We start from the raw sequence: 25149 nt of genomic DNA, 5'->3' as shown, positions 1-25149 counted from the left end.
GTTCAGGACGGGACAAGTCCGCCGCGCACGGGCCAACAGACGAGACGAAGCGGAAGAACTGCCTAGAAGCCGTTGCTTATGTGCCATAGAGACCATGTGGCAGCGCTAGAGCGTCGGGAACAGGGCGGCGCCATAGAGCCTGTCTCGGGGGGTGGGTGGGTGCCTGTGATTGGGACGGGAAGGGCATTTCCGGTGGCGAGAAACCGGAGAGGAAGGGGAGCTTCCGCCTCGGGGCGCGTGTCCTTTGAAAGGGCGTTTGGTGGCGCTGTAGGGCCGTGGGTGCCCTTGGTACCGTCCGCCCCAACCCCGTCGGGGAATGGAACCTCCCCGCGGGCTGGGCCGGGCGTGGGGGCGGCGGCTCGTGGGGAATTCCGAGCTGGTGAAAGGCGACTCCCCCCCCCCCACCCAGCGCCAGCCTGCGGAACGACCCGCCACAAGGCGGGTCCGAGTCCAGCGCTGGGGTTGGCCGGTGCTAACACTGAAACAAGGGGCTGATGGGGCTGCACATCCTTGTGCTTTGGGGGTCTAGCTGGTGTGTGGCTGTTGGGGGGTAGGGGCCCCATTACTGCCTGCAGGGAAGGGCCTCACATCTTCACCAGGATGGCCCTGGTCTCCGTATAAATATCCTCCCCCTCCTTGACTCTTATGATGTTCTTGGAGCTCAGTGATGCCATGTGGCAGCGAGTTCCCCAGGCCTATGGTTCTCTGGATTTAAAAAAGAAAATCAGTATTTGTCTTTTCCATTTGAATGTCCCACGTTTTAATTTCAGTGAGTGGCCCCTTGTTGTGTTATAAGACAGGGATGATAGAAGCTTTCAATCCAATCCACCTTTGCTATACCATTCATTATTTGATATACTTCTGTCACATCTCCTTTCTAAGGAGAACGTCCTCAAGCTTTTCATTCTCTTTATATGGAATTTGTCGAGGCATTTGATCATTCTCATTGCTCTTCTCTGAAACCTTTCCAGCTTTGCACTATCCTTTGTGACATAAGGTGACCAGCACTGCATGCACTATTCAAGGTGAGGTTGACTTATATAAAGCCATCATAATGATTTTTGGTAGTACTTTCCATCCCATTCCTTATTAACCCTCTTAGCTGTTTTTGACCACAGTTATGCATTGTGTAGAAGTTTTCATTGAGTTGTCTGTGATAATGCCCAGTCCCTTTCTTGGGTTGATAAGTGAATTTAGAACCTTGTGAGGTATATTTTCCCTGCAATGTGCAGGTATTTCCCCTGCAATGTACGCCTTTTAACACCAGAGTTTGTTTGCTCATTCATCTAGTTTGGTTAGGGCTCTCTGATCCTGACTAACTGAAATAACTGTCATCTACCAGTGTTGCAACCTCGCTACTCACCCCCGTTCTAGACCATCAATAAATATGTTAAACAATAAAGGACCTATTACAGAATCTTGAGGAGCCCCCATAGTTAACCTTCTGCCATGATGAAAACTGATCATTTAATCCTAATCCTTGCCTTTCTGGCTTTTAGCCAATTTTTTAACCAGGACTATATTTTACCCCTTACACCATGACTGCTTTGCTTCTTCAATGGCCTCTTGCTGAAATCTAAATAAATTGACAACTAGTTCTCCTTTTTTCACTGCCTTATTAAGAAGAATTCTGGTAGAAATTTTAGAGACAAGGCATTGGTGTGGTTTGATATCATGTTTGATCCTGTAGGGTAATTCCAACATTTGTTCTCAATATCTCTGGTTGCTGATGAGCTAATCTTTTAAGTGGTGTGTGCCGCAGGTGTAGTTGTGTGGCACTTCCACAGGCAACATACAGAAGCAAAATGGCATTCTCCATATGGCTTGACCTCACACTTAGGGTGTGAGGTCATGCATTGCAGAGGATGCCATTTTGATTTACAAAATGGTGTCCTCCATACAGCATGATCATGCAGTACAGTGTGTGTGTGAGGTCATGCTGCATGGAGGATCCCATCTTGTAGAGCAAAATCGTGTGGGGCTGGACAGAATCATCCCATGGGCCGGATTTGGACCACAGGCCGCCAGTTGAACCACTTATAGCTAATGCACCCCCTCCTCTCTCTTGGGCTCAGTAACATTCTGTGTTACTTATTGCACAGATCTGAAATGATGCTGGTGCAACTTTAGCATTTCCTTTCTCTGGCTTATTTAAAGTACACGCTTCAGCAGCAATGCCAGCTTGGCCACACCGAGCCTGTATATTAAGATATTAAAGTTCACACCTTCTGCAGGGCTGTAAAATGACATCTACTGTAATGTATGTGCAAGGGGCTGAGTCACAGATGCTGCTGGAACCTTAAAGGGATACTGACCTGAAATCTAATCAACTTAAAATGAGTCAGCAGTAATTTCAGCTACTAAATTTGCCCAAGTTCCCCTAGAAACTGGCTTTCTGAGGACATTTTCCTATCTCTGTATTTTTCTTCTGTTGCTGTGGAGACACACAAGTAAATTAAATCCACAACTGATTGAATATAAAGAGGGAAAACTGAAACTGACTGCCCACAAAGTGCTGCCAAATGTGTAAAAGAAGCAGAATGAGGGAGAAATTTCCCCCCCCTTTACCCTTAACAAAAATTATTTGTAACAATATTAAGTATAAGATTTTCAGACTGAGTTTTTTAAGTGGATGGTTTCCCTTTCCCTTTGAATTCAATCTTACTGCAGTTCTCTTGCATTTAATTTATTGTAAAGAGTGAGAGCTCGTTATAGGAAATGAAGGTTTAAAAATATAAAAACCAGAATGTGAATTGCTTCTCGTCCTGGCTTACTTTAAAGTGGCTGGATACATCATTAAATAGCATTCCTTTCTCTTTTAATTTGGAACGTATTTTTCCTCCTTGTTTGAACAGCTGCTGGAAAAAATCCTGGAAAAAAAAATCAAATTCAATGTGTCCTCTTTCTCCTTACTGCTTCAATAATCCAGTCTGGCTCTAATTATGACACTTAGTAAGCGCTGGTTGTATTTTCTGTGCTCTAGTGGTCTTGGAGGGAACATTATGTGTTCTCTACACAGAGCCTTTTTAAAAAATGTAATGCTGGCGAAAGGTGCCAACTTGACAACTTTGGAAACTAAAGACCTCTGCTTATTTGTAGAATGGATACTGCACAGTATGGGCTGGGGCACTCCAAGCATCAGCTCTGCCCACCAGCATGTCTTGACTTGAAGGACCACCTGTAGCACTAAGAAGGATCCAGTAATCCTACAGGGTCCATTCAGTCATACACGTCCAATCCCGCAGGCTTCCACGGAACTCGTGTATGGGATTACAGACGGGCATAGGCAGCGAGATATATGGGCCCATGGTGCCCGTGCTCCACCAATATTCAGGAACTTGGGCCTGGCTCCACCAATGTTTGAGTTTATATTTTCAGAACCGTTTACAGGTACGGGACAGCTCTGCTTGGACCCGTTTTGGGCACCACCAAAAATTATACAAACCTGGCGCCCATGCAGACGGGTAGAGTTATTCACGTGTAAGTCCCTGCAGAATTGGGCCCATGGGTGTAAAAGAGGGAAATGGCCTATTAGGTCACATCTAGTGTGTCTCACCGCACTGTCCAATGTGTGTTCTCTCACAGTCTGTCAGGCTGATCTTAAATGCCTCCGGCCATGAAAGAAACTGATCTGCCTTATTGTTGGGGAATAGTTCCTGGTGTTCAACCTTCATATTCCTTTTCTTTCTTTTATCCCATTACTCCATTGTACCATGTCTGGCCATTTCCCTTTCTCCCTTATTATGCCCTTCACAGATACGTGACAAGCTGCCATATCCTCCCCCAACTGGGTTCCAGTACATTATACATTAGCTAGTGTAATCTTTCCTTATGAGTCAGTCTTTTTGGCCCCTTATGCCTCTTGTTTGCATTTCTGAGAATGTTTAACATCTTCATGGTACCCAGAGTGGAACCTGGTATTCTAGGTGTCTCATAACGTCACACTAGGTACAGTCACATTGGAGCTTTATAGAAAGGGTGTATCCTTCCTGCTCCATGAGGTGATGCTTCTGTGTCTGCGGTTCAAATTTACTGACGCTCTTGGTGTGGGCACCACATCAGTTCAAGCCCATATCTAATAGGCTGTTGATTGTCTCTAGCTTTAGCATTTTGGCATTACTGCTTTTCTCAAGTGTCTCCCATTAAATACCAGTTTAGATTGTCTCCCTTCCCCACACCAGATATTGTCAGTTGCATTGTCCTGATTGGATCACTGAACTTCAGCTTCTATTTCTTGTCATTCTGAGTCCCGTTGTGTTCTTTTTCTGTCCTCCCTAGGGTTTGCAGCTCCTCCCAATTTAGTAGCATATGCAAATTGAATTAGAACACTGTCTGGGCCTTCTGGATCACCACTGAAGATGCTGGATGAACCCAGACACAGCACCAATATGTATGGCCTCCTACTGAACACCTTCTGTTCCTTCCCGCAAACCTAACACAGGGCCTTTCCTCCGTACCCGTTTGAATCCATTCCATGTCACACTGATGCTGTCCCCATCAATGGGCTTCAGTAAAATTAAGAGAGCTTTGGTTTGCAGCTGGGAGCTCATTTGTGCTGTGCTTACAGTGGTGGTTTATGTCATGCGCGACATTGTCCTCTGGGTTGAAAACCTGACCTCACTGTACACAGGTAGTTAGGACGGCCATGCCTCTCAGCCAACACTCTCCTGGACCAGATTTGAACTGATGATGAGCTGAAAAGCTCCATATTATTACTAACTCCAACCTAGAAAACATTCCCTCTTACATACTAGTATTATGATGTATAACCATTGGCTTGTACAGGGGCAGCTCTAGCTTTTTTGCCGCCCCATGCACGGCAGGCAGGCAGCCTTTGGCAGCGTGCCTGTGGGAGGTCCCCGGTCCCGCGGCTTCGGTGGCTTGCCTGCAGGAGGTCCGCCGGTCCCGCGGCTTCGGCGTACCCGCCGCCGAATTGCCACTGAATCCACGGGACTGGTGGACCTCCCGTGGGCAAGCCGCCAAAGGCTGCCTGACTGCTGCGCTCGCAGGGATCAGCAGGGCACCCCCCGCGGCTTGCCGCCCCAGGCATGCGCTTGGAGTGCTGGTGCCTGGAGCCACTGCTGGGCTTGTGGTTGGTTGCTGGGGATGTCACCACACGCAAACTGGAGCACTTCATTGTTTGTGCACTAGTAGTAACAGAGAATATACTGCAGAGTTAGGACTGAGAGGGAGGCGTGTGCATATGGGTGAGCAGCTCTGATGCTTTCCATCCAGCAGAGGGCAGTGGTGGGAAGGCAGGAGAAAGGCTATTGAATATTCGTCAGTTTCGAAAGATCTATGAAGTTGTGCGCTTGAATCACAGACGCACAGAATTACATGCACAGTAATCAGAAAGAAAGAGACTGCATCTGGGATTTCCTCAGCTGACTCCAAAGATCATGTGGAAGAAAGTTCTAGCAGCCAGGGCTCAGCTGTGTTTATCTGTGCATCTCCCCTGGAACACATCAGTCCTTCCTCTCCCGCCGCCCCAACACAGGCTCATTTGGTTCTGAATAATTGTCTATGTACGATCCAAGCAGTATTGCTTGTCACCATCTTCTGACACCCCTTACTGAGCATTTCACCATGCTGGGTGCTGCTAGATCTTCAGATGTAGCCTATAAGGGTGGGTTCTGTTTCCCCAGCTAGGTTACTCCTTGATCCGGGATGCGTTATGCTGTACTGCTCACTTTTGCAGACTCTGTACTGCAGTGCCTTTGTTCGCTTCCCATGTGCCTCCTTTAGCTGACTGCAGCAGACAGTTCCTGGATCTTTGGCTGAATTGCTACTTTCCCTTGCAACAGAGCCAGCATCTCCTCTCCTGACATCACCTCTGTCCATGCGTCTTACACAGTCTTCTGGATTTGAAGCCTCACTATTCCCTGACCTCGTCTGTCCCTCACCTCTGGAAGAGTTTTCAGTGCTTTTCCCCATGGAATGTTGCTATTTAAGAGCCAGCGACAGTTGAAAGTTTTGGGCTTTTTCCCGTTAGTCTAATAGGAGTTTCTGTCGGCAGTTCCTAGGGGACTGATGTGCAATAAGGAGCATGTTCACGAGCTGTCCAGTCCCTTTTCTTCCACACTGTAAATTCTTAATGCAGCAGGTTTCTTTTTACCGTAGGATGATGGGTCCCTTCTCGTGATCAGGGAAACCATGCTGCAGTCATGCTAGCGTGAGTCTGCCGAGGCGCTAGGGAACTGGGAATCAGGAGCTGCCACTGTCCTGCTGGGTGACTTTGGGCAAGGCATTTCCCCTCTCTGTGCCTAGATGGGATAATTACATTTCTGCCTTTCTTAAAGTGCTTTCAGATCTCTGGATTGAAAACCTTTTCAGTCTAGTATCCTAGTAGCAGATGGGTGTGAGAGACAGGGAAGCAGAGGAAGTGAATGTTATGGGCATTTGGAGATGAACATCAGCATCCGTTCTCCCCCTCTCCCGTGCAAACTCTCCCGCTGAATCATCCGCCCAAGGGGTCCCCTGGTGCCTTTGAAGAATCCCTGGCAGTCCCCCGCTTTCTGCCTGCCTCTCAGCCACGGATGCTAGGAGAAGATGGTGCATACAGTGGGAAAGAGGACAACTGAATTTGCTCTCGCAGAGGGGCGGGAGTTAGTGAGCTTTACAAAGGATGGAAGACTTTAACATGGCGACGAAGATACCCAGTAACAGGCTGAAGAGTACAGCAAGGAGACTTGTTGAAAGCCCAGATCAGACTCGGCCTGGAGACTGAGGAGCCGGGATGGGCTGTGTTCCTCTAAACCAGAAATGAAATGGGGAGAGTAAAACTCTGTCAGGTTAAACGGCGAAGTGCGGGAGTTCATTAGGGCTAAGTGAGCCTCTTTTAAGAGCGGAAATCCTGTGTACAAAGCCAGGCCCGGATCCGGCTGGGGGAGCCTCACTGAAGTTGCTGAAGCACGGAGCAGCTTGCAGGATTGGAGGCCCAGGATGGGACAAATGCTCTGCTGGTGAAGGGCCCACTGCAAATGATAAAGGCAGAGGGAGGCTATTGAAAAGGTAAATGGATTCTCTGTTAGAAACCAGATGGCTTGAGTCATGGCTTCCATCCCTGCATTTCTTTGATTTATTGCTATCCATTTTTACCATAAAGGATGAGGGTGGGGTGGGGTGGAACTCCTATTGCAAAAGCATATTCCATGAGCAAAGTCTGGCCCTAGCACAGAGTACAGCCTCCGAGGTGGAAGTTACGGAGCAGCCTAAGAAAACCAAGCACGGTGAATCACCAGGTCTGGATGGTAAATACCTCTATAGGTCGTGGTGGCAATCGAGTGTGAAATAGCAGAGCTGCTCTTGGGGATGCTTGGTCCCGCGGCCGTCTGGGAAGCTCAGAAAGTCAGACCTATGCAGTCTGGCTTTAACGTGGAGCTAAGGGAGGTCCTAGGAGTTACTGCCTCTAAATGCCCCATTGCTCGAATATGGTCTGAGCTGTGCATTGGTCTAGTTTGAGTTTGACTGGCAGTCCTTGGCCCCAGCTGAAAATCCCAGACCTGCTGTCCTGCCCGAGGTTTCCTGAGAAACTTCAGTCCTGGCCTAAGTCAGGAGTGGGAAGCAGCTGGAGGAGGCTGTTCCACTGCTGTCAGCACTATCTATCCTGGCTGTGCTAGAGCCTCGCCCCCTTCCAGTTGCCACATGCTGCCAGCTTCAGCCCCGGCTGCCTGCTGCTAAGGGACAGCGGGGGGGGGGGGGGGGGGGGGTGGCTGCTGACTGAAGAGGAAGCAGCCCAGCAGCTGGGAGATGCAAGAGAGCTGGGTGGGGGGTACAAAAGGCAGAGAAGCCTTAAAGGAGGAGAGACCTGAAATGTACCTGCACAGGTGCACACTTCTCTCCTGGTGGGGTTCAGTGGCCCCCAGCTTCCTGCCTTTGGAGAACTGTTGTGGGCCATATTAATCCTAGACCCCTCCATCCCCCAGGCAGGACTTTGAGTGAATCCCCCACGGAGGCCTTCTGGGGCGGCTGTCGTTTGTGTGCCCATGTGCATGGTGTTTGCTGCGGAGGCTCGCTGGCAGCCGGCCCAATCAGAACTAGAAGCCTTTAGTATTTCCCAGCAAGCAAGCTGCTATGCCTTCAGCTGCTCCCCTGTGAGCTGTGACATGGGGGTGTCTGTTCCTACCTGCCCTGGCAATCCCCCAGAAGGGTCACTCTGTGTGAGTGGGGATAGGTGAATAATGGTTGGGTCTAGTGTGTGGGTGCTGGGTGGTGGTGGTGGTCTGTGATTTACCAGAGGTTGCACTAGATGACTGGTGGTCCCTTCTGGCCTTAAGCCCTATGACGCTATGTAGTGGGGTGCCCCCCGTGAGTTGGGCATGGGGTTGAGAGATGGAATCTGTTGGCTTATATCTCAGGTGACACCTAAAGCTGGGGGACCCCCAAGAGCATGGCAAACTGTAAATCCTCCCTAGACACAAACATGGGGCCAGATCCACACCTGGGGTAAAGTGCCATAACTCTGCTGCCCTCGGTGGAGCCATGCTGGTTCACAGCCAATGAGGATCTGGCCCATGATTCATATTATTATTTATTTTTATTGCCATGGTGCCTAGCAGCCCCACTCCTAGCCGTTGTGCAAGGTGCTGTACGAACATGGTCCCTGCATCAATTAAACCCTCACGGCACAAAATTTCCATGACACCGTACTGTACTTCGGGCAATGCTGGCACAGCCTAGCAATCGTTTCAGCCTGTACGCTTCCTGTTCTGATTTGTTTTCTGTATCACCGAGGCACCCAGCCCTGGACCAGAATCCCACTGTGCCAGGCGCTGTGCAAACACAGCACAAAGAGATGGTCCCTACCCCAATGAGCTTACAATCTGAGTAGCCCAGGGGCTATTTATTCCTTTCCCAACAGGTCCTGCAGCTTGTGCTTTGTTTCTGCCCACTGGGGCCTTTCCTTGATGGTGCTACGGCAGGGGTTAAAATGAGGGGCGTGCCAGTGGAGCAGCACAGCCTCCTCCCTTGCTAAAAACAGAGGGGCTCCCCCGGCACAGCCACTCCTTCCCCCCTGCCCTTTGGCTGGTGCAGCAAGAGCTCCCCCTGCTGTTTCAATCTGTTGTAGCCAGTGTGCTCTGTTACTGCAGCAGGGTAAACTGATGTCATTTAGCTCTGTGTCCAGATTAGATGGCACCGTGTTTTAGTAATTTCTGGTCCCTGATCCACGGGGAGATGGTCCCATGGAGCTGTTCAGTGACTATTCACTCTCCTGTTTTAACGAGATGCAGTGAGTCATAGAGACACCCCTTAGAAATTGCGCTGTACTAAGGTGCTACATTCAGGCTCAGGAACAGAGAACAGGCCTCCACAGGCCTTGCACTGCTGTTGCGTAGTAGCTGAGGATGCGTGTCCCACCTTGGCAGCTGAGGAGATAAGGCTATCTCTGCACTGACGGGTACTGTCTTGCAGTTAGTGTTGCCAGCTGTCCCACGGCTTTTATCAGATCTGCTGGCTGGGCGAGTTTGTTTGTTCCTGGGTAGATGGCAATATGTTTTGGCTTGTTCAGCCTGGTAAACTTGATAAAACTTGTCTGGCCTGATCTGCATTCAGGCATTTAACTTGTATTTCTCTTTCCCGCTTGTGGGAACGAGTGTTTCCCAGCCAGCAATCTGAATCCAATAGAAGGAACGGATCGCTTGTGGGGGCTTGTCTCTCCCAGGAAACCTGGGGGCAGGCCGGATTCAGCCAGGGGCGCAGAGCGTCTCCTGCAAGTAGTAACACGTAGGGCAGAAAGTCCACTGAAGGGGGGAATTGTGGCAGGCCAAAGCAGCCCCAATCCTTCTGCTGTAGGGAGGCTGGCGTGGGGCAGCTCTGCCTGAAGAGCCAAGGGCTTGTGTCAGAACAGTTAGGCAGTTTCCTGGCCCAGCTGACTGCTGGTGGATTTGAAAGCTGCCCTGCTCTGGTGGAAACCCTAGGGGAGTGCACTGGGAGTTGCTGTCACCTGTCCTTCCTTGGGGAGCAGGAAGGATGTAATGAATGCAATCTGTCATATGCTCTCAAGATCCCCCTCCGACCTGCGATAACTATATGGTTGTTGTCTGAGGCCTGGTCTGCACTAGAAAATTAGGTTGGGTTAACTATGTCGGTCGGGGTGTGAAAAATCCACCTCTCTGAGCAGTGCTGTTAAGCCAACATAAGTCCCGGTGTACGCAGCGCTAGGTCAATGCAAGAATTCTTCCATCGACCTAGCTACTGCCTCTCGGGGAGGTGGATTACCTATGCCAACAGGAGAATCCCTGCTGTCAGCGTAGTAGTGGCTACACTGAAGTGCTACAGCTGGGCCACTATCGTGTTTTAAGTGCATCCAAGCCCTTAGTTCTTAGTCCCAGTAGCTTCATTTATTTCTGGCATTTCTCTTGGCAGCACGCTCATTGCATCAACCTGGGCTTCTCTTAGTTCTCTTTTGGCTATCTGAGGTTCCCCTTTTTAGAGGCCTGTTTCCCAGCACTCAACTCAGTTATTTGGGGATTTCTGTTCCCTTTTCTAGCAGGCTTTTATTTTCAGTTTCCATCCGGTTTGGTTTTGCCATTTCATTCGGTAGGCCAGGGGTCGGCAGCCTTTCAGAAGCGGTGTGCCGAGTCTTCATTTATTCACTCTAATTTAAGGTTTTGTGTGCCAGTAATACATTTTAACGTTTTTAGAAGGTCTCTTTCTATAAGTCTATAATATATAACTAAACTGTTGTTGTATGTAAAGTAAATAAAGTTTTTTAAATGTTTAAGAAGCTTCATTTAAAATGAAATTAAAATGCAGAGCCCCCCCGGACCGGTGGCCAGGACCTACGCAGTGTGAGTGCCAATGAAAATCAGCTCGTGTGCCGCCTTTGGCACCCGTGCCATAGGTTGCCTACCCTTGCTGTAGGCAATCAAAGGGAATTTGTTCTAGTTAATTTCATAGCAACATATGGTTTCAGCTTGACATCCTCTCTAAGCCATCATTTAGGCCCAGATCCTGCCAGGCGCTGAGTGCCTTCAGACCCCATTAAAGTTGGTGGGAATTAAGGATGCTTGGCATTTTCCTGCATGCTCCCAGCACCTTGCAGGATCCATCCCCTTGGACTTTGGCGATTTGATGACCAGGGAACAGACATTGTTTGTTCTCCCTCTTGGTAGCTCATGAGCTACGAATTCTTGTGGCTTCTCTCAATGTGTTATTTGAACTTCAGAAGCTTCTCCTTTTTTTTTCCAGTTGATGAGCCATCCTTGGCATTTCTGTCACATGTGTGACTCAGACAGACACTTTCTGCCTGTCTTAGGGATTTCTGTGAGACTTCAGATTTGACCAGGCTGCCTTGGATCATTGCTGTCCCATTGTGATGAATAGCCACAGTCACTGATAATGTGCTCTCAGCGTTGGCCCCATCCTGCTGGATGTAATGTGTGTGCAGCGATTTGTATGTCACCGCCATCATGTTTCGGGTGAGTGTGAAGGATGTGGAGGTGGTCGGACGCTAGGGCGAGCTCCAAGCCACAGTCCCCTCAGCAATGTCATCAGCAAGCAGAAATTGCAGGTTTGTTTTTACTGCATTGAGCTCAGTCATGCAGCCTTACGCAGTCCTTGCTACGGGAGACGCTCCCCTCAAAGTCAGTGGGAGTTTGGCCTGTGAGACCCTGGCCTCAGTTTTGAAGAGTGGCCACTAAATGTGAATGGCTCTGTTTTTGGAGGCCCAGGTTGAGACACCAAGGGACTGATCTTCAGAGGCATTGAGCATCTCCAATTCCTGTGGGCCTCAACTGGAGTTGGGAGTGGTCAGCTACTCTGAACGCCAGCTTGTCTGGGCCAGATTTTCAAAAGAGTTCAGCTCCCATTTAGGGTCCTAGGGCAGATCTGAGCTCTTTGGAAAATCTGGCCTGGTGTGTCTCAAGTGGAGCACCCAAAATCCCTGGACACTTTTCAAACCGTAGGCCTCATGTTGTCACGTGCCTCAGTTTCCCCATCTGCTCAAGAGGAGGCTAATATTTCCCTTCCACCAGGGCTGCGGTGACAGCGCCTTTACTTTTGTAACAGAGAGCTGATGAAAGGTGCTAGGGAAGTGCAGGGTCTCGCAGGCTTTCCCTCCTCCCGGAGCACTGTGAACAGGTTTCTTCTCCCCTCCCTTTGCCTGGCAGAGTCGCATCCCGCCTGAGTGGCTGAGGCAGAGCTGGAGAGCCAGCGAGCCACCTGTGCATTCTCCCCTTTGCCAGTGGGAAGGCCTGAGGACAAGCATTCCTCTTACCAGGCCCTTGGCAGGGGCCTTGTTGAGAACCTACCCAGTGCTAGTCTTACTGGAAAACCCGGGAAGTGCATCCGCCCACTTCTAAAGGCCCCTCCCCCAGCCTAGCGGGAGGGACCACTGGACCCAGGGTCCAAATGAGTATGGGGACAACAAATGAGAAAAATGGAGTGAGGTGAAGGTCATAGGTTCAAAACGAGGGTACCAGATGGGGACACCGAGCAGAGAACCCCGGACAGCGCCCACTGCTCCTCAAAGGTGTCGAGGGAGCCAGCAATCGCTGCCCAGTGGGACTCTGCCCAGATGCATGAAACTAGGGAGGAACGGAAATAGGCCCCACAGTCGCAGAGCACCCCCGAGTGTAGCATCCTCCTCCTGGTAGTGTAGATGGAGAGTTTGGGCAGGACCAGGACGAGGCTGACGAGGAGGCCTCGTGACTTCGTGGGGCCCCGGATGGGGCTGACGAGCACCTGCAGCCCTTTCCTCCAACCTCGCAGCGTGCGTGCCACTGCACCCGGTCCCTGGAGAGGCCTTGTACCACCCCAGCAGCAGGGCCACTGTGAATGAAGGGGATGGGCTGGCACGCAGGGGCAGCTTTAGGAAGTGTGGGGCCCAATTCGAACATTTTCAGCGGGGCCCCGGCAGGGATGACTTACAAAAAAAAATGTAAAAATACCCCCTTTCGTTTCTTCCATGTATTATTTACTTTCCATAACTATATAAATAATAACACAATTATATATTATGTACATTGCGTAATGTATGCGAATGCGTGTTAAACCCACCTAAAGTTCTTGACGCCCCCCCCACAGGGACCCATACCCCATCCACCCTCCTTCCCTGTCCCCTGACTGCCCCCCGCCGCCCCATCCAACCCCTCCTCTCATTCCTGATGTTCCCCTGGGACCCCTGCCCCATCCAACCACCCCTTCTCTCTGTCCCCGAATGCCCCTGGAACCCCTGCCCCTGACTGCCCCCCACTGCCCCATCCAGTCCCTGTTCCTTCCTGACTTCCCCCACGGGACCCTTGCCCCCATTCAATCTCCCTGTTCCCTGCCCTCTGACCACCTCGACCCCTATCCACCCCCCCACAACCCTCCAAACTCCCCTGCCCTCTTCCAACACCCCCTCCCTGCTCCCTTACTGCACTGCCTGTCCCATCGGCTGCAAAACTTTCACATGCATAAGGGCACTTTCATGAAACTTTGTGACTTGCTTTCCCCTGCCCTGAAGCACCAGAATACCAAGATGAGAGCAGCCCTCGCAGTTGAGAAGCGAGTGGTGATAGCCCTGTGGAAGCTTGCAATGCCAGACAGCTATTGGTCAGTCAGGCATCAATTTGGAGTGGGCAAATCTACTGTGGGGGCTGCTGTGATCCAAGTAGCCAATGCAATCAAAGAGCTGCTGATATCAAGGGTAGTGACTCTGGGAAATGTGCAGGTCATAGTGGATGGCTTTGCTGTAATGGGATTCCCTAACTGTGGTGGGGCGATAGACGGAACCCATATCCCTATCTTGGCACCGGAGCACCAAGCCAGTGAGTACATAAACTGCAAGGGGTACTTTTCCATGGTGCTGCAAGCACTGGTGGATCACAAGGGACGTTTCACCAACATCAAGGTGGGATGGCCCGGAAAGGTACATGACGCTCGCATCTTCAGGAACTCTGGTCTGTTTCAAAAGCTGCAGCAAGGGACTTTCTTCCCAGACCAGAAAATAACCGTTGGGGATGTTGAAATGCCTATAGTTGGGGACCCAACCTACCCCTTAATGCCATGGCTCATGAAGCCATACACAGGCAGCCTGGACAGTAGTCAGGAGCTGTTCAACTATAGGCTGAGCAAGTGCAGAATGGTGGTAGAATGTGCATTTGGATGTTTAAAAGCGCGCTGGCGCAGTTTACTGACTCAGATAGACCTCAGCGAAACCAATATTCCCATTGTTATTACTGCTTGCTGTGCGCTCCACAATATCTGTGAGAGTAAGGGGGAGACGTTTACGGCGGGGTGGGAGGTTGAGGCAAATCGCCTGGCCGCTGATTACGCGCAGCCAGACACCAGGGCGGTTAGCAGAGAACAGGAGGGTGCGGTGCACATCAGAGAAACTTTGAAAGCCAGTTTCATGACTGTCCAGGCTACGGTGTGAAAGTTCTGTTTGTTTCTCCTTGATGACACCCCTCCTGCCCCCGGTTCACTCTACTTCCCTGTAAGCTAACCACCCTCCCCTCCCCCCTTCGATCAATAAAATCATTGTTGCTTCACATTCATGCATTCTTTATTAATTCATCACACAAATAGAGGGATAACTGCCAAGGTAGCCCAGGAGGCGTGGGGGAGGAGGGAAGGACAAGGCCACACTGCACTTTAAAACTTAAAAACTTATTGAATGCCAACCTTCTGTTGCTTGGGGAATCCTCTGGGGTGGAGTGGCTGGGTGGCCGGAGGACCCCGCTCCGCGTTCTTGGGCATCTGGGTGAGGAGGCTATGGAACTTGGGGAGGAGGGCAATTGGTTACACAGGGGCAGTAGCAGCAGTCTATGCTCCTGCTGCCTTTTCTGCAGCTCAGCCATACGCTGGAGCATATGAGTTTGATCCTCCAGCAGCCTCAGCATTGCCTCTTGCCTTCTGTCAGCAAGCTGACGCCACCTATCATCTTCAGCCCGCCACTTACTCTCTTCAGCCCGCCACCTCTCCTCGCATTCATATTATGCTTTCCTGCACTCTGACATTGTCTGCCTCCATGCATTCTGCTGTGCTCTGTCAGTGTGGGAGGACAGCATGAGCTCAGAGAACATTTCATCCCGAGTGCATTTTTTTTGCCTTCTAATCTTCTCTAGCCTCTGGGAAGGAGAAATATATGCAGCTGGTGGAGGGGAAAAAGGGGAGAGTGGTAGTTAAACAATGGGTAGACTCTTTCATGGTAAACCTTGCTGTTAACATTACATAGCACATGCTTTTGTTACAAGGTCGAATTTTGATGGCTTCACCCCTCCCTGCATCGCGTGGCTAACAGCGGGGAACATTTCTGTTCAGCCACAGGCAAACAGCCCAGCAGGAACGGGCACCTCTGAATGGCCGCTTAATAAAACCACCCTATTTCAACCAGGTGACCAGGAATGATATCACCCTCCTGAGGATAACAGAGAGAGATAAAGAACGGATGTTGTTTGAATGCCAGCAAACACTGGGACCATATGCTGCAGTGCTTTGTTCTGCAATGATTCCCGACTACGTGCTACTGGCCTGGCGTGGTAAAGTGTCCTACCATGGAGGATGAAATAAGGCTGCCCTCCCCAGAAACCTTTTGCAAAGGCTTTGGGAGTACATCCAGGAGAGCTTTATGGAGATGTTCCTGGAGGATTTCCGCTCCATCCCCAGACACGTTAACAGACTTTTCCTGTAGCTGTACTGGCTGCGAATGCTAGGACAAATTAATCATTAAACACGGTTGCTTTTAAACCATGTATAGTATTTACAAAGGTACACTCACCAGAGGTCCCTTCTCTGCCTACAGGGTCCGGCCGGGAGCACGCCTTGGGTGGTTTCAAGGGTTACTGGCTCCAGGTCCAGGGTGAGAAACAGATCCTGGCTGTTGGGACAACCGGTTTCTCCGCTTCCTTGCTGTGAGCTATCTTCAACCTCCCTGTCATCATCTTCCTCGTCCCCCAAACCCACTTCCGTGTTGCGTCCTACTCCACTGACGGAGTCAAAGCACAGGGTTGGGGTACTGGTTGCTGCACCCCCTAGAATGGCATGCAGCTCATCATAGAAGCGGCATGTTTGGGGCTCTGACTCGGAGCAGCCGTTTGCCTCTCTGTTTTTTTGGTAGGCTTGCCTGAGCTCCTTAATTTTCATGTGGCACTGCTGCGGGTCCCTGTTATAGCCTCTGTCCTTCATGCCCTTGGAGACTTTTTCAAATGTTTTGGCATTTCGTTTACTGGAACGGAGTTCACCTAGCATGATGGACTCGTCTCCCCATACAGTGATCAGATCCCGTACCTCCCGTTCGGTCCATGCTGGAGCTCTTTTGCGATTCTGGGACTCCATGGTCACCTCTGCTGATGAGCTCTGCATGGTCACCTGTGCTGATCAGCTCGCAACGCCGGCCAAACAGGAAATGAAATTCAAAAGTTCGCGGGACTTTTCCTGTCTACCTGGCCAGAGCATCTGAGTTGAGAGCATTGTCCAGAGTAGTCACAATGGAGCACTCTGGGATAGCTCCCAGAGGCCAATACTGTCAAATTGCATCCACACTACCCCAAATTCGACCCGGCAAGGCCAATTTCAGCGCTAATCCCCTCGTCGGAGGTAGAGTAAAGAAATAGATTTTAAGAGCCCTTTAAGTCGGAAAAAAGGGCTTCGTCGTGTGGACGGGTGCAGGGTTAAATTGAGGCAACGCTGCTAAATTCGACCTAAACTCATAGTGTAGACCAGGCCTAAAACTATTAAATGCCATGCTTAAGGTTGTGGTTGCTACAGCTGGGACATGTATGTGACACTGGCAGCTGTTTCCACCTCAAGGGGCCTGAGATTTTGAAAGCATTCCCAAGGGCCCAAGAGATCTCCTTGAAGCTAGAGGTTAGGTAATCTTATAGGGATGTTAATCTCAGTTCCCAGGTCAAATTCCAATTTAGTAAATGCATTCTCTGCTTTTCTCTTTAGGTATTCGCCTCCCCTTCCTGCCCAGAACTGTTGCTGCCATTCATTGTTAATCAGCTGCCCTGTTCCATCCCAGAGGTGGCTGCCTTTCAGTGTTGTGATTCCTATGTACAGGTTGTAAAGCCCTTTGGGATGAACAGGACTATTAATGTAAGTTGTGGTCATTAGTATGGTATTAACGCCCATGCGCTTCTCCATATGACAGTTAGGTCTCTCACCTCTCATCTGATTGTCCCATTTTAGCTGCGCTGAATTGCAGACTCACATCCTGTTGAAAGCCTGGCTCGCTAGGCGTGTATGGCTGCTTGTGACAGTTAGTCATTCTTGGGCGAGGGCTCAGCATGGCACTGCACAGTGCCCTCTGCTGTGACCATGCATGCAGCTGTAAAGCACATATTTGGTTAGGCTAGGCTTCCTGTGGCTCAAGTGGGTTAGACACTTCCTGCCATTCGTGGGGCCTCCTTCCAGGCATGATTCCCACAGGGTGGGGCTGGATTCACCCGCACTTGGGTGCAGTTTGCATGCACACTCTGTGTCCAGGCATTCACGGCCCCTGCCGCTGGGGGGTCGGGGGCAGCCAGTGGTAGGCCCATTGACCTCCACCAGGCATCCAAAAGGGTGTGGCCTGGAGGAGGCTGCCCAGGAGATACGCTGATCCAGGCACTGGTGGAGCCAGGTGTATGGGCAGCTCGGGTTGCTGCATCCCCACCATTGGGGGCTGCAGCCTGGTTTGTGCTGGCTGACATGGTCACTCTCAATTGGTATCCTCCTCCCTTCCCTTAGAGCTGCTTCCTCCTTTCCCCCACACGCTCCCCTCCTCCCTTCTTTCCCCCCCCCCCCCCAGCTCATTGCACAGACCATCTTCCTCCTTTGCGGACACTCCTTCAGTGGCAATTCCTCTGTGACTCACCTTCACAAACCCAGAAAGAACCAGAACAAGATTATCATGTGCTGGGACTTCTTTTGGGGCCAGAGACTTGATCCTCCATCAGCTTGATCTCCAGCTAAAGGTGAGACTACACACCCTGCATCTTAGAGTACGTCTACACTACCTGCCGGATTGGTGGGCAGTGATCGATCCAGTGGGGGGGTCGATTTATCGTGTCTAGTCTAGACGTGATAAATTGACCCCCAAGCGCTCTCCTGTCGACTCCCGTACTCCACTGCCATGAGAGGTGCAGGCAGAGTCGACAGGGGAGCGGCAGCAGTTGACTCGCCGCAGTGAAGACACCGCGGTGAGTAGGTCTAAGTACGTTGACTTCAGCTACGTTATTCACGACGTAGCTGAACTTGCGTAACTTAGATCGATTCTCCCCCCCACCCACCCCCCCAGTGTAGACCAGGCATTAGTCTTCACATATAAGTCAGCAGTGTGGAGATGCGATGTTGCAGAGACAAGCCAGAGATCCACCTGTAGTCTCTCCATCAAACACAGTGGAGGCCTCCCTGCAGTTACAAGCTCTGCTGACACATGCCAGGATTCATCCCTAGCCTGGCGCAGGGACCAAGAAGGCAGACAATGCACCTCCCCTTAATTGGGGGCTGGTTTGGTGGCGGCCAGGGCAGCTGTCATTTACACTATGGTTGCAACAATCTCTGTAGACCTTTGCACCACTGCCAAAAGCTGGCATTCGGGAATGCCCTGTCCTCTCCTGCTCCTCCACCACTGCCCCTGCTCCAGGGTTATGGAGCTGGCTACACTGACTGTGTGCCCATTGGAGACTCCTGCTACGCTGGGGGTATTCCCTGAATCTATATGGCACATGGCAGGGATGAATTACCCCCCTCTCCAATGCACCACAAAAAGGGCTCTCTCTAGGTGTGTATATATATGTTTCAGCTGTGGTGCTGAAAGGCCACTTGCTCTGGTCCAGGGTGCAACGAAACCTTGATCCGCCTCTGTGTGGAAGGAGCAGAGACCATGCCTTCCCATCTGCTTTGCAAGGGTAGTGTGAATCTGCATGCAGCCATGCTCTGAAGTGACAGGGCAGAGGGGGATTTCTGGAGTAACTTCTGTCTTCCAAGATCTTGCTCCCTTTTTTGGGGACACCCCCATTCCTTCCCACCGACCACATCGGAGCGTCCCCTCTGCGCCTGGACAAGATCATTTCCCTCCATGAAATCTGACGGTCCCAGTTTCCCACTGAATTGTAGCTGTTACTGGGGGAGGGGAACCTAAAGAGATCAGCCAGGCCAATGCTCCCTCGTGGGAGGAGAGCAGCTAGGATATTAGTCTTTTGTGGGGTGGGAGTGGGAAGGAGCAGATGGGGTGATGGTCCTGTGACATTGACAGACCAAGTGCCAACTCATGGCAAGTCCCGTAGGCCTCACTGAACACTGACAAATGCATAGCTGGAAACCAGTCTGGCTCACCTAGGTCTTAGTACTGTTAAAACAGGGATCCGATTCATAAAAACATATTGAGTGTTTAGACTTTATGAAATGCTTGTGAGTTGCTACATGCGTTAATCTCACTTACAATAGCTGTATCTCATGTTCGAAGATATTAGAGAGTTGGCTCTGAAACTCTAAATCAGGAGAGCAGCATTACCAACTGTGAAATACTAGTTTGCCACAAGAGGTCTCATCTCCTGCCCAACAAAAGAAGGCCCATAGAAACCAGACAAGCCGTTGTGGAACATCAGAGGACAAAATACTTTGCTGATTGTTTCCTCCTCCAGCCACGAACAGGGGACGTGCATGTGGACTCGTCCCACCAGCTTGAACTCTGGGGGAAGCAAATAAAAATCCCTGGCAAGGAGGAACTGTAGCTTTATGCTGCTTGGACTCTGCGGGGAAAGGATTACTAAGCATAAGCAAAAGATCCCCAGCACTTGGCCTGGGTTAGCCCTAAGGCTATATAGAGCTTATTTATTATAGATGCTTCTACCACCTCTTGGAACCTAAGACTGTAACTCATGTGTGTGTTTACCTGCTTTAACCTTGTCAGTAACTCCCTTAGTTCTTTTTTTTTAGTTAATACATTTGTATTTAGTTCATTATAGGCTAGAAGTGTGATCTTTGGTATAAGATCTTAAGTGCAGTTGACCTGGGGTAAGTGACTGGTCCTTTGGGACTGGGAATAACCTGAATATTGTGATTTTTGATGTGAGGGATTGGGAGCTCTCTAGAAGTGTGGGGGGGCACAGGCACCTGGACTGTGGCCCTGCCCACAAGGCCCCACCTCCACTTGGCCTCTCTCTCCCCCAAAGCCCCATCCTCGCTCCACCTTTTCCTGCCCCTCCCCCTGAGGCCTCGCCCACTGCCACTTGTTCCTCTCTGCCTCTTCCCCCGAGAAACCCCCGCTGCTCGCTCCTCTCCACCCCCTCCCCCAAGGTGTCCCACCCGCCACTCGCTCCTCTCTGCCCCCCTCCCAGAATGGGGGTCCTGCCCTAGGGGAGCGACAGAGGGGAGGGGTGGAGATGAGCGAGCGGCAGTTGGGGGGAGCCTTGGGGGAAGAGGCGGGGTGAGGGCAGGGCCTTGGCAAAGAGGCGGAGCAAGGGTGGGGTGGAGTGCAGGCGGGGTCATGGTTCGGGTGCGGGGCCTCCTCCCCACTTCTATGGAGCTTCGCTTCTGGTGGTCCAAAGGCAGTGGCAGGCCAGCGTGCCTTCGGAGGGGTGACCCATGCTGCCGTGGCATTTCCCCCATGCATGGCCAACTTTTCTGGGGAGGTTTAACCTCCCCTGGCCTCTTATACGCACCGCCCATGGGGGTCTCCATCCCCTCACAAGACTTGGAGGGGTTAAGATGGCAGTTGGGCCAAGGAAATCCCCAGGCTGCACCTGCAGGAGGTGCCAGGGAGCAGGGATTAGTTAGATGAGACTCAGCTGGGCAGGACCAGGAGGCACCTGTATAAAGCCCAGGGGTGGGGAGTAGAAAGGGGCTGCAGGGAAGCAGGCTGCAGTCACGGCCTGGGAGAAGGGAGGCATGGTTGGGACTACAGAGGGTAATCCACAGTTACTCCCTGAGAGGTGGGAGTTTGGGCTGGCAAACCCAGGGAGGTGGGGAAAGCCAGCAAGGTAGGAGGGGCTTGGGGGAAAGGCAGCAAGGTTTGCTCCCCCAGCCACTGGGGAAATGGCTCCGATGAGGTAGTGCAAAGCAGGCTGCCTGGAACAGTTTGCCCCAAAAGCCTTTGATACCCCAGAAGTGGAGGACCATAGAGGCCTGGCCGCAGGGCCAGGTCACAAACAGGAAGCTGCAGCTCCTGGATCAAGAGGGGCTGCAGGGTGAGAGAAATAGTTGAGTTGAAAGGCTGCCAGAGGCGGGCACAGTGCCTGGGAAGTGCTAATCCCCAGAGTGGCCAGGAGGAGGCGCCTCTAGTGGTGAGTGCACCCTCATGACAAGGTCCCTTAGTGATTAAACCGCCTTGGGGTCAGGCAGCTGGAGTAACTTTCCCAAGTCAGCAGAGTGCTGATCCCTTATCAGGGAACAGGGCTGGGGCTGGGGCAGGGTATTGATTAAGACACGTCAATTCTTTGGTCAGAGGAAGTTGGGGAGCAGATAATTCTTTGATTTGCAGCCTTCCCCAATGGCTTGGAGAGGTGAGAGAGAGCTGTTAATGTGTAACTCACCGAGACACTAGGCCTATAAGATCTCCTGCGGGAGGTGTACCTGAGCCAGATCCTCAGCAGCTCCCAGCCGCGTCTATCCAGCACCAGCAAGGAGGATGTCTGTAAGGATTGTGGTGTCTTGCCGTCAGTTCTTTCCTTTTCTTGCTCTCAGCTATTCCCCTATATTGGTGGGCTCTCACGTTCTGCCTTTGTGTCTGCTGTCATCACCCCCGCTCAGTCGTTCATTCCCCCTCACCTTTCCAGCTCTCCGGTTTCCACTCCCACCTCTTCCCCTCGCCAAGCAAGGAGTGCGGGGTACCAGGATGGTCCTGGCTCAGGGCCATGAGGTGACAACGAGAGGGCAGGGGACCTGCTCCCGGCCTTTGTCCCGGCTCAGGTGGAATTGCTGAGCTTCGTTCCTTTTCATTTGGGGCAGGGGGTGGGCATGGGTCAGCCAGGGAGTCTCGTGACGTCAGGTCTCTCTGCCGCAGGAGAAATTTGAAATCTTGAACCTGGATCTGAAAGCAGGGAACACCCTGAAGATAAAGGGCAAGGTCGCCAATGATGCTGAGACGTGAGTGTGAGAGCGGCCTCAGACGAGGGGGGCATGGGCTGCAGAGATGGGGGCAGCACCCCAGTTTCCCTGACTGTACCAGGTCTGTCTCTCTGGCTTGGTACTTATACAGCCCCCACCACCCTTGTAATTGAGTGCTCCGCAGATGTCCTGGCCCTGTCTGTGGATGGGGAAACTGAGGCACGGAGCTTAAAGCGACTTGCCCGTGGTCAGCCAAGGTGTCTGCAGCAGAGCTGGGAGCTGAGCCCAGGTCTCCTGAGCCACAGGCCTGACCTTCCTCCAGGGAAAGTGGCTCTTGGGCTGGAAGCCCCAGCTCTCCCTGAAACTGGCAGGGTGGAGCCCTCTGCCCCCATGAAATTGGTAAAAGGAGAGGTGGGTGTAACTCATTCAGCTGCCCTCCTTCGGGCAGGGGTGGGGCTCCTGTAGCCGCAATGCTGGCTCCGTGGGGGGAGTCTCTAATGCCTGCTCTGCTCACACCCCGCAGCTTTGTGATTAACCTTGGCAAGAGCCCTAGTGAGCTGGGGCTGCACTTCAACCCTCGCTTCAATGAATCCACCATCATCTGTAACTCCAGATGTGCCAACTGCTGGCAGTCGGAGCATCGCGACAACCACTTGTCGTTCTCCCGGGGCTCGGAGGTCAAGGTGAGGCGGCTCCTGGGAAAGCAGGGTGGGGAGTGGGGGGCGGCTGGATGAGCTGCCAAGCTCTTACTCTGCCCCCCTTCTTCCCCTCCTGGCTGGTGTCTTCAGGCGTTGTTTCTCCCTGTCTGCATCTCTGGCTCCTGCGACCCTGAACCCTCCTCATCAGCCTGCTCAGAGTCCCAATCCCCACAGATCCTGTTCTCTTCCCATCTAACCCTGCCCATGCTGGAGGCCTCCTGAAGGCTGCCTGTGACCTGCCTTCAAGAGCCCCCGTGCCTCTGCCCAGCAGGTGCTCACGCCATCGCTGGGGGAGGGAGAGGGCTGTAGGGAGCAGATCCCTCTTCCCCCGGCCCTCGGATCTGTCTCCATCATTTTCTCCCCGCTCCCACCCCTTATTTTCTTCCCTCCAGTGCTTTGTAGAATGAGACTCTTAGGCCTCCCTTCTCCCTTCTGCTTGGGCAGCTGTTTGTTTGCCTCTTAGCATTGCACAGTTAATCACCCGGTTTCTCTGTGGCTTGGAAACGGTTCCTTCTCCTTGCCCAGCGCTCCCCTGGCTGAGCTGGCTGGGGCAGGGGAGTGCCCGCGGGAAGGAGACGATTCATTTCCAGCCATCAGTTATTAGTTTTGTTCTTTGAAAAGTCCTGGGTCCATCCTGTCCCCTTGCACTGTCTGCGCTGTGGGCTAGAAGTGGCATTTCCCCTCTGTTGCTAACCCCAAGACAGATCCACTGGTGGGGTAACAGTGGGAGAGCCAGTGGGGCAAGGCTCCTGCAGCCGCTGGTATTTCATGTGCTGTCCCGCCCAGTGCAGAGCAGGCCTAAGCAATGCAGTGCGTTAAAACAGTGGTGGGCGCAGGAGCCTTGTCTACACTAGGGCTCCCAGTGTTGCCACTGCCATTGCAGCTGAACCAGAGTTAGCAGCGGTGTGGGAGACATTGCCCCCAGTCTCCCAGTGTAGGCAAGACTTCAACTTCCTGAGACAAGCTGATTGCTCTGATTTCAATGGGACTTAGGTGCCTAAATACCTTTGAGGACCTGGGCCTCTGGCACCCAACCCTGCAACACGTTTAGTGAGCTCAGCTCCCAGCAATGTGCCTAAGGCCAGCAGAATCGGGGCCTCTCCGCCCAGGCAGTAGGGGCAGGTGCTTGCTGTTGCCAGCCAGTTGTTTGCTTTTGATGCTAACTCCCCTCCACGTTCCTGTCCTTTCCTTGCTCCCCGCTCTTGCAGTTTATCGTCAGCTTCCTGGGAGACAAGTTCAAGGTGAAGCTGCCGGACGGGCATGAGGTGGAGTTCCCCAACCGGAACGGCTATGACAGGATCACCTATCTGAGTGTGCAGGGCGGGTTCAAAGTCATCTCCTTCAAACAAGTATGATGGGCCCCGCTTCCCTGCTCTAATAAAGACCCCAGGTGAGGGGCCAGTTTGTCCCAACTGTGCTGGCTCCTGTGATGTCCTTGGCCAAGACCTTTCAGCACCCAATATAGGAAAGGTTCTTGTGGGAACACCCCAAACTGGGTTCACCATCTGCTGGGAAGAGGCGGATGTCCGCTATTCTGGTAGGACGTCTTCTCTAGGCACCTATGGGTGTGATTAGTGGAGCGGGAGACAGTGGCTGGGATGAAAGTGTCTCCAGGGCACCAGAAGGGGGCGCTGCCCTGGGGGCACTGACAGAGTGGAGAGGAGTTCCCAAGCCTGAGTGTGCAAAGGAAGGAAATGATTCTTTGGCAAGGCTAGGTTGTGGGTTGTGCTTTCAGCAGGCTGGGATGAACTGATGGCCAGGTGGGAGACAAAGCCCAGGGTTTGTCTCAGGAGGAGGATGGTAATGTCCTGCACCTGCAGAATGCTCTGTCTCCAGGCTGGGGGACACTACCAGTGCAGGGGGAGATTCTCTCCTTGGTACTAATGGAATTTCCCCACCAGCTGGTGTAAGAGGTGGCTTGACCCGCCCCCTGGTACCAGGCACAGCATTGAGGATGCAACTGCACAGGTGTTAATAAGCGCTTGTATCCAGCAAGAGATAAGGAGAATATTCCTTATCTCCTTCATTCTTATCACTGCGTCTCTTATCAGCTGGGAAATTCCAGCCAAGTTATCCATTACCCAGCCTTTCCCATATCTTATCTCAGTCAGTGTGGGCGAGAGAGCGGGGGAGACTTTGGAATGGCAAGAGAATGAAACCTGTGTCAGCTTGCGTCCTTCACAGGGGCGGCTCTAGGATTTGTGCCGCTGCAAGCAGGGCGGCATGCCGCGGGGGGCGCTCTGGCAGTCGCCGGTCCCGCGGCTCCGGTGGACCCCCTGCAGGCATGCCTGCGGATGCTCCACCGGAGCCGCGGGACCAGCGGACCCTCCGCAGGCATGTCTGCAGGAGGTCCACCGGAGCCGCCTGCCGCCCTCCCGTGGGACGCCGCCCCAAGCGCGCGCTTGGCGCGCTGGGGTCTAGAGCCGGCCCTGGTCCTTCACATGGGCTGTCACTACCTAATGTCTGGTGAAACCGCTCTGGTTAAAGTTGCAGT

At 52.1% G+C, this 25149-nt stretch overlaps 1 protein-coding gene across 11 annotated transcripts; it reads left to right on the top strand.

Annotated features, from left to right (window-relative positions):
- The first annotated feature begins 13 nt into the window (after positions 1-13).
- On the top strand, positions 14-24081 carry LGALS2 (galectin 2). 11 transcript variants are annotated; one of them, XM_039487383.1, is made up of 7 exons: positions 14-151; positions 16876-17022; positions 19868-19926; positions 21392-21544; positions 21914-21996; positions 22481-22640; positions 23864-24078. In XM_039487383.1, exons 4-7 carry the CDS (start codon positions 21539-21541, stop codon positions 24008-24010), a joined length of 396 nt encoding a protein of 131 aa, XP_039343317.1. In that variant the 5' UTR covers positions 14-151; positions 16876-17022; positions 19868-19926; positions 21392-21538; the 3' UTR covers positions 24011-24078. The 11 variants fall into 11 exon arrangements, with proteins under 11 accessions (XP_039343317.1, XP_039343275.1, XP_039343287.1 ...); XM_039487353.1 differs by lacking the exons at positions 19868-19926; positions 21392-21544 and adding an exon at positions 972-1025 and having other exon boundaries at positions 28-151; positions 23864-24079; XM_039487319.1 differs by lacking the exons at positions 14-151; positions 19868-19926; positions 21392-21544 and adding exons at positions 421-532; positions 11191-11512 and having other exon boundaries at positions 23864-24081.
- The last annotated feature ends 1068 nt before the right edge of the window (positions 24082-25149 follow it).

This window comes from Mauremys reevesii, linkage group 1 (assembly GCF_016161935.1).
Source record: "Mauremys reevesii isolate NIE-2019 linkage group 1, ASM1616193v1, whole genome shotgun sequence".
Lineage (NCBI taxonomy): Eukaryota > Metazoa > Chordata > Testudines > Geoemydidae > Mauremys > Mauremys reevesii.
This window is presented reverse-complemented; position numbering and strand designations above follow the sequence as displayed.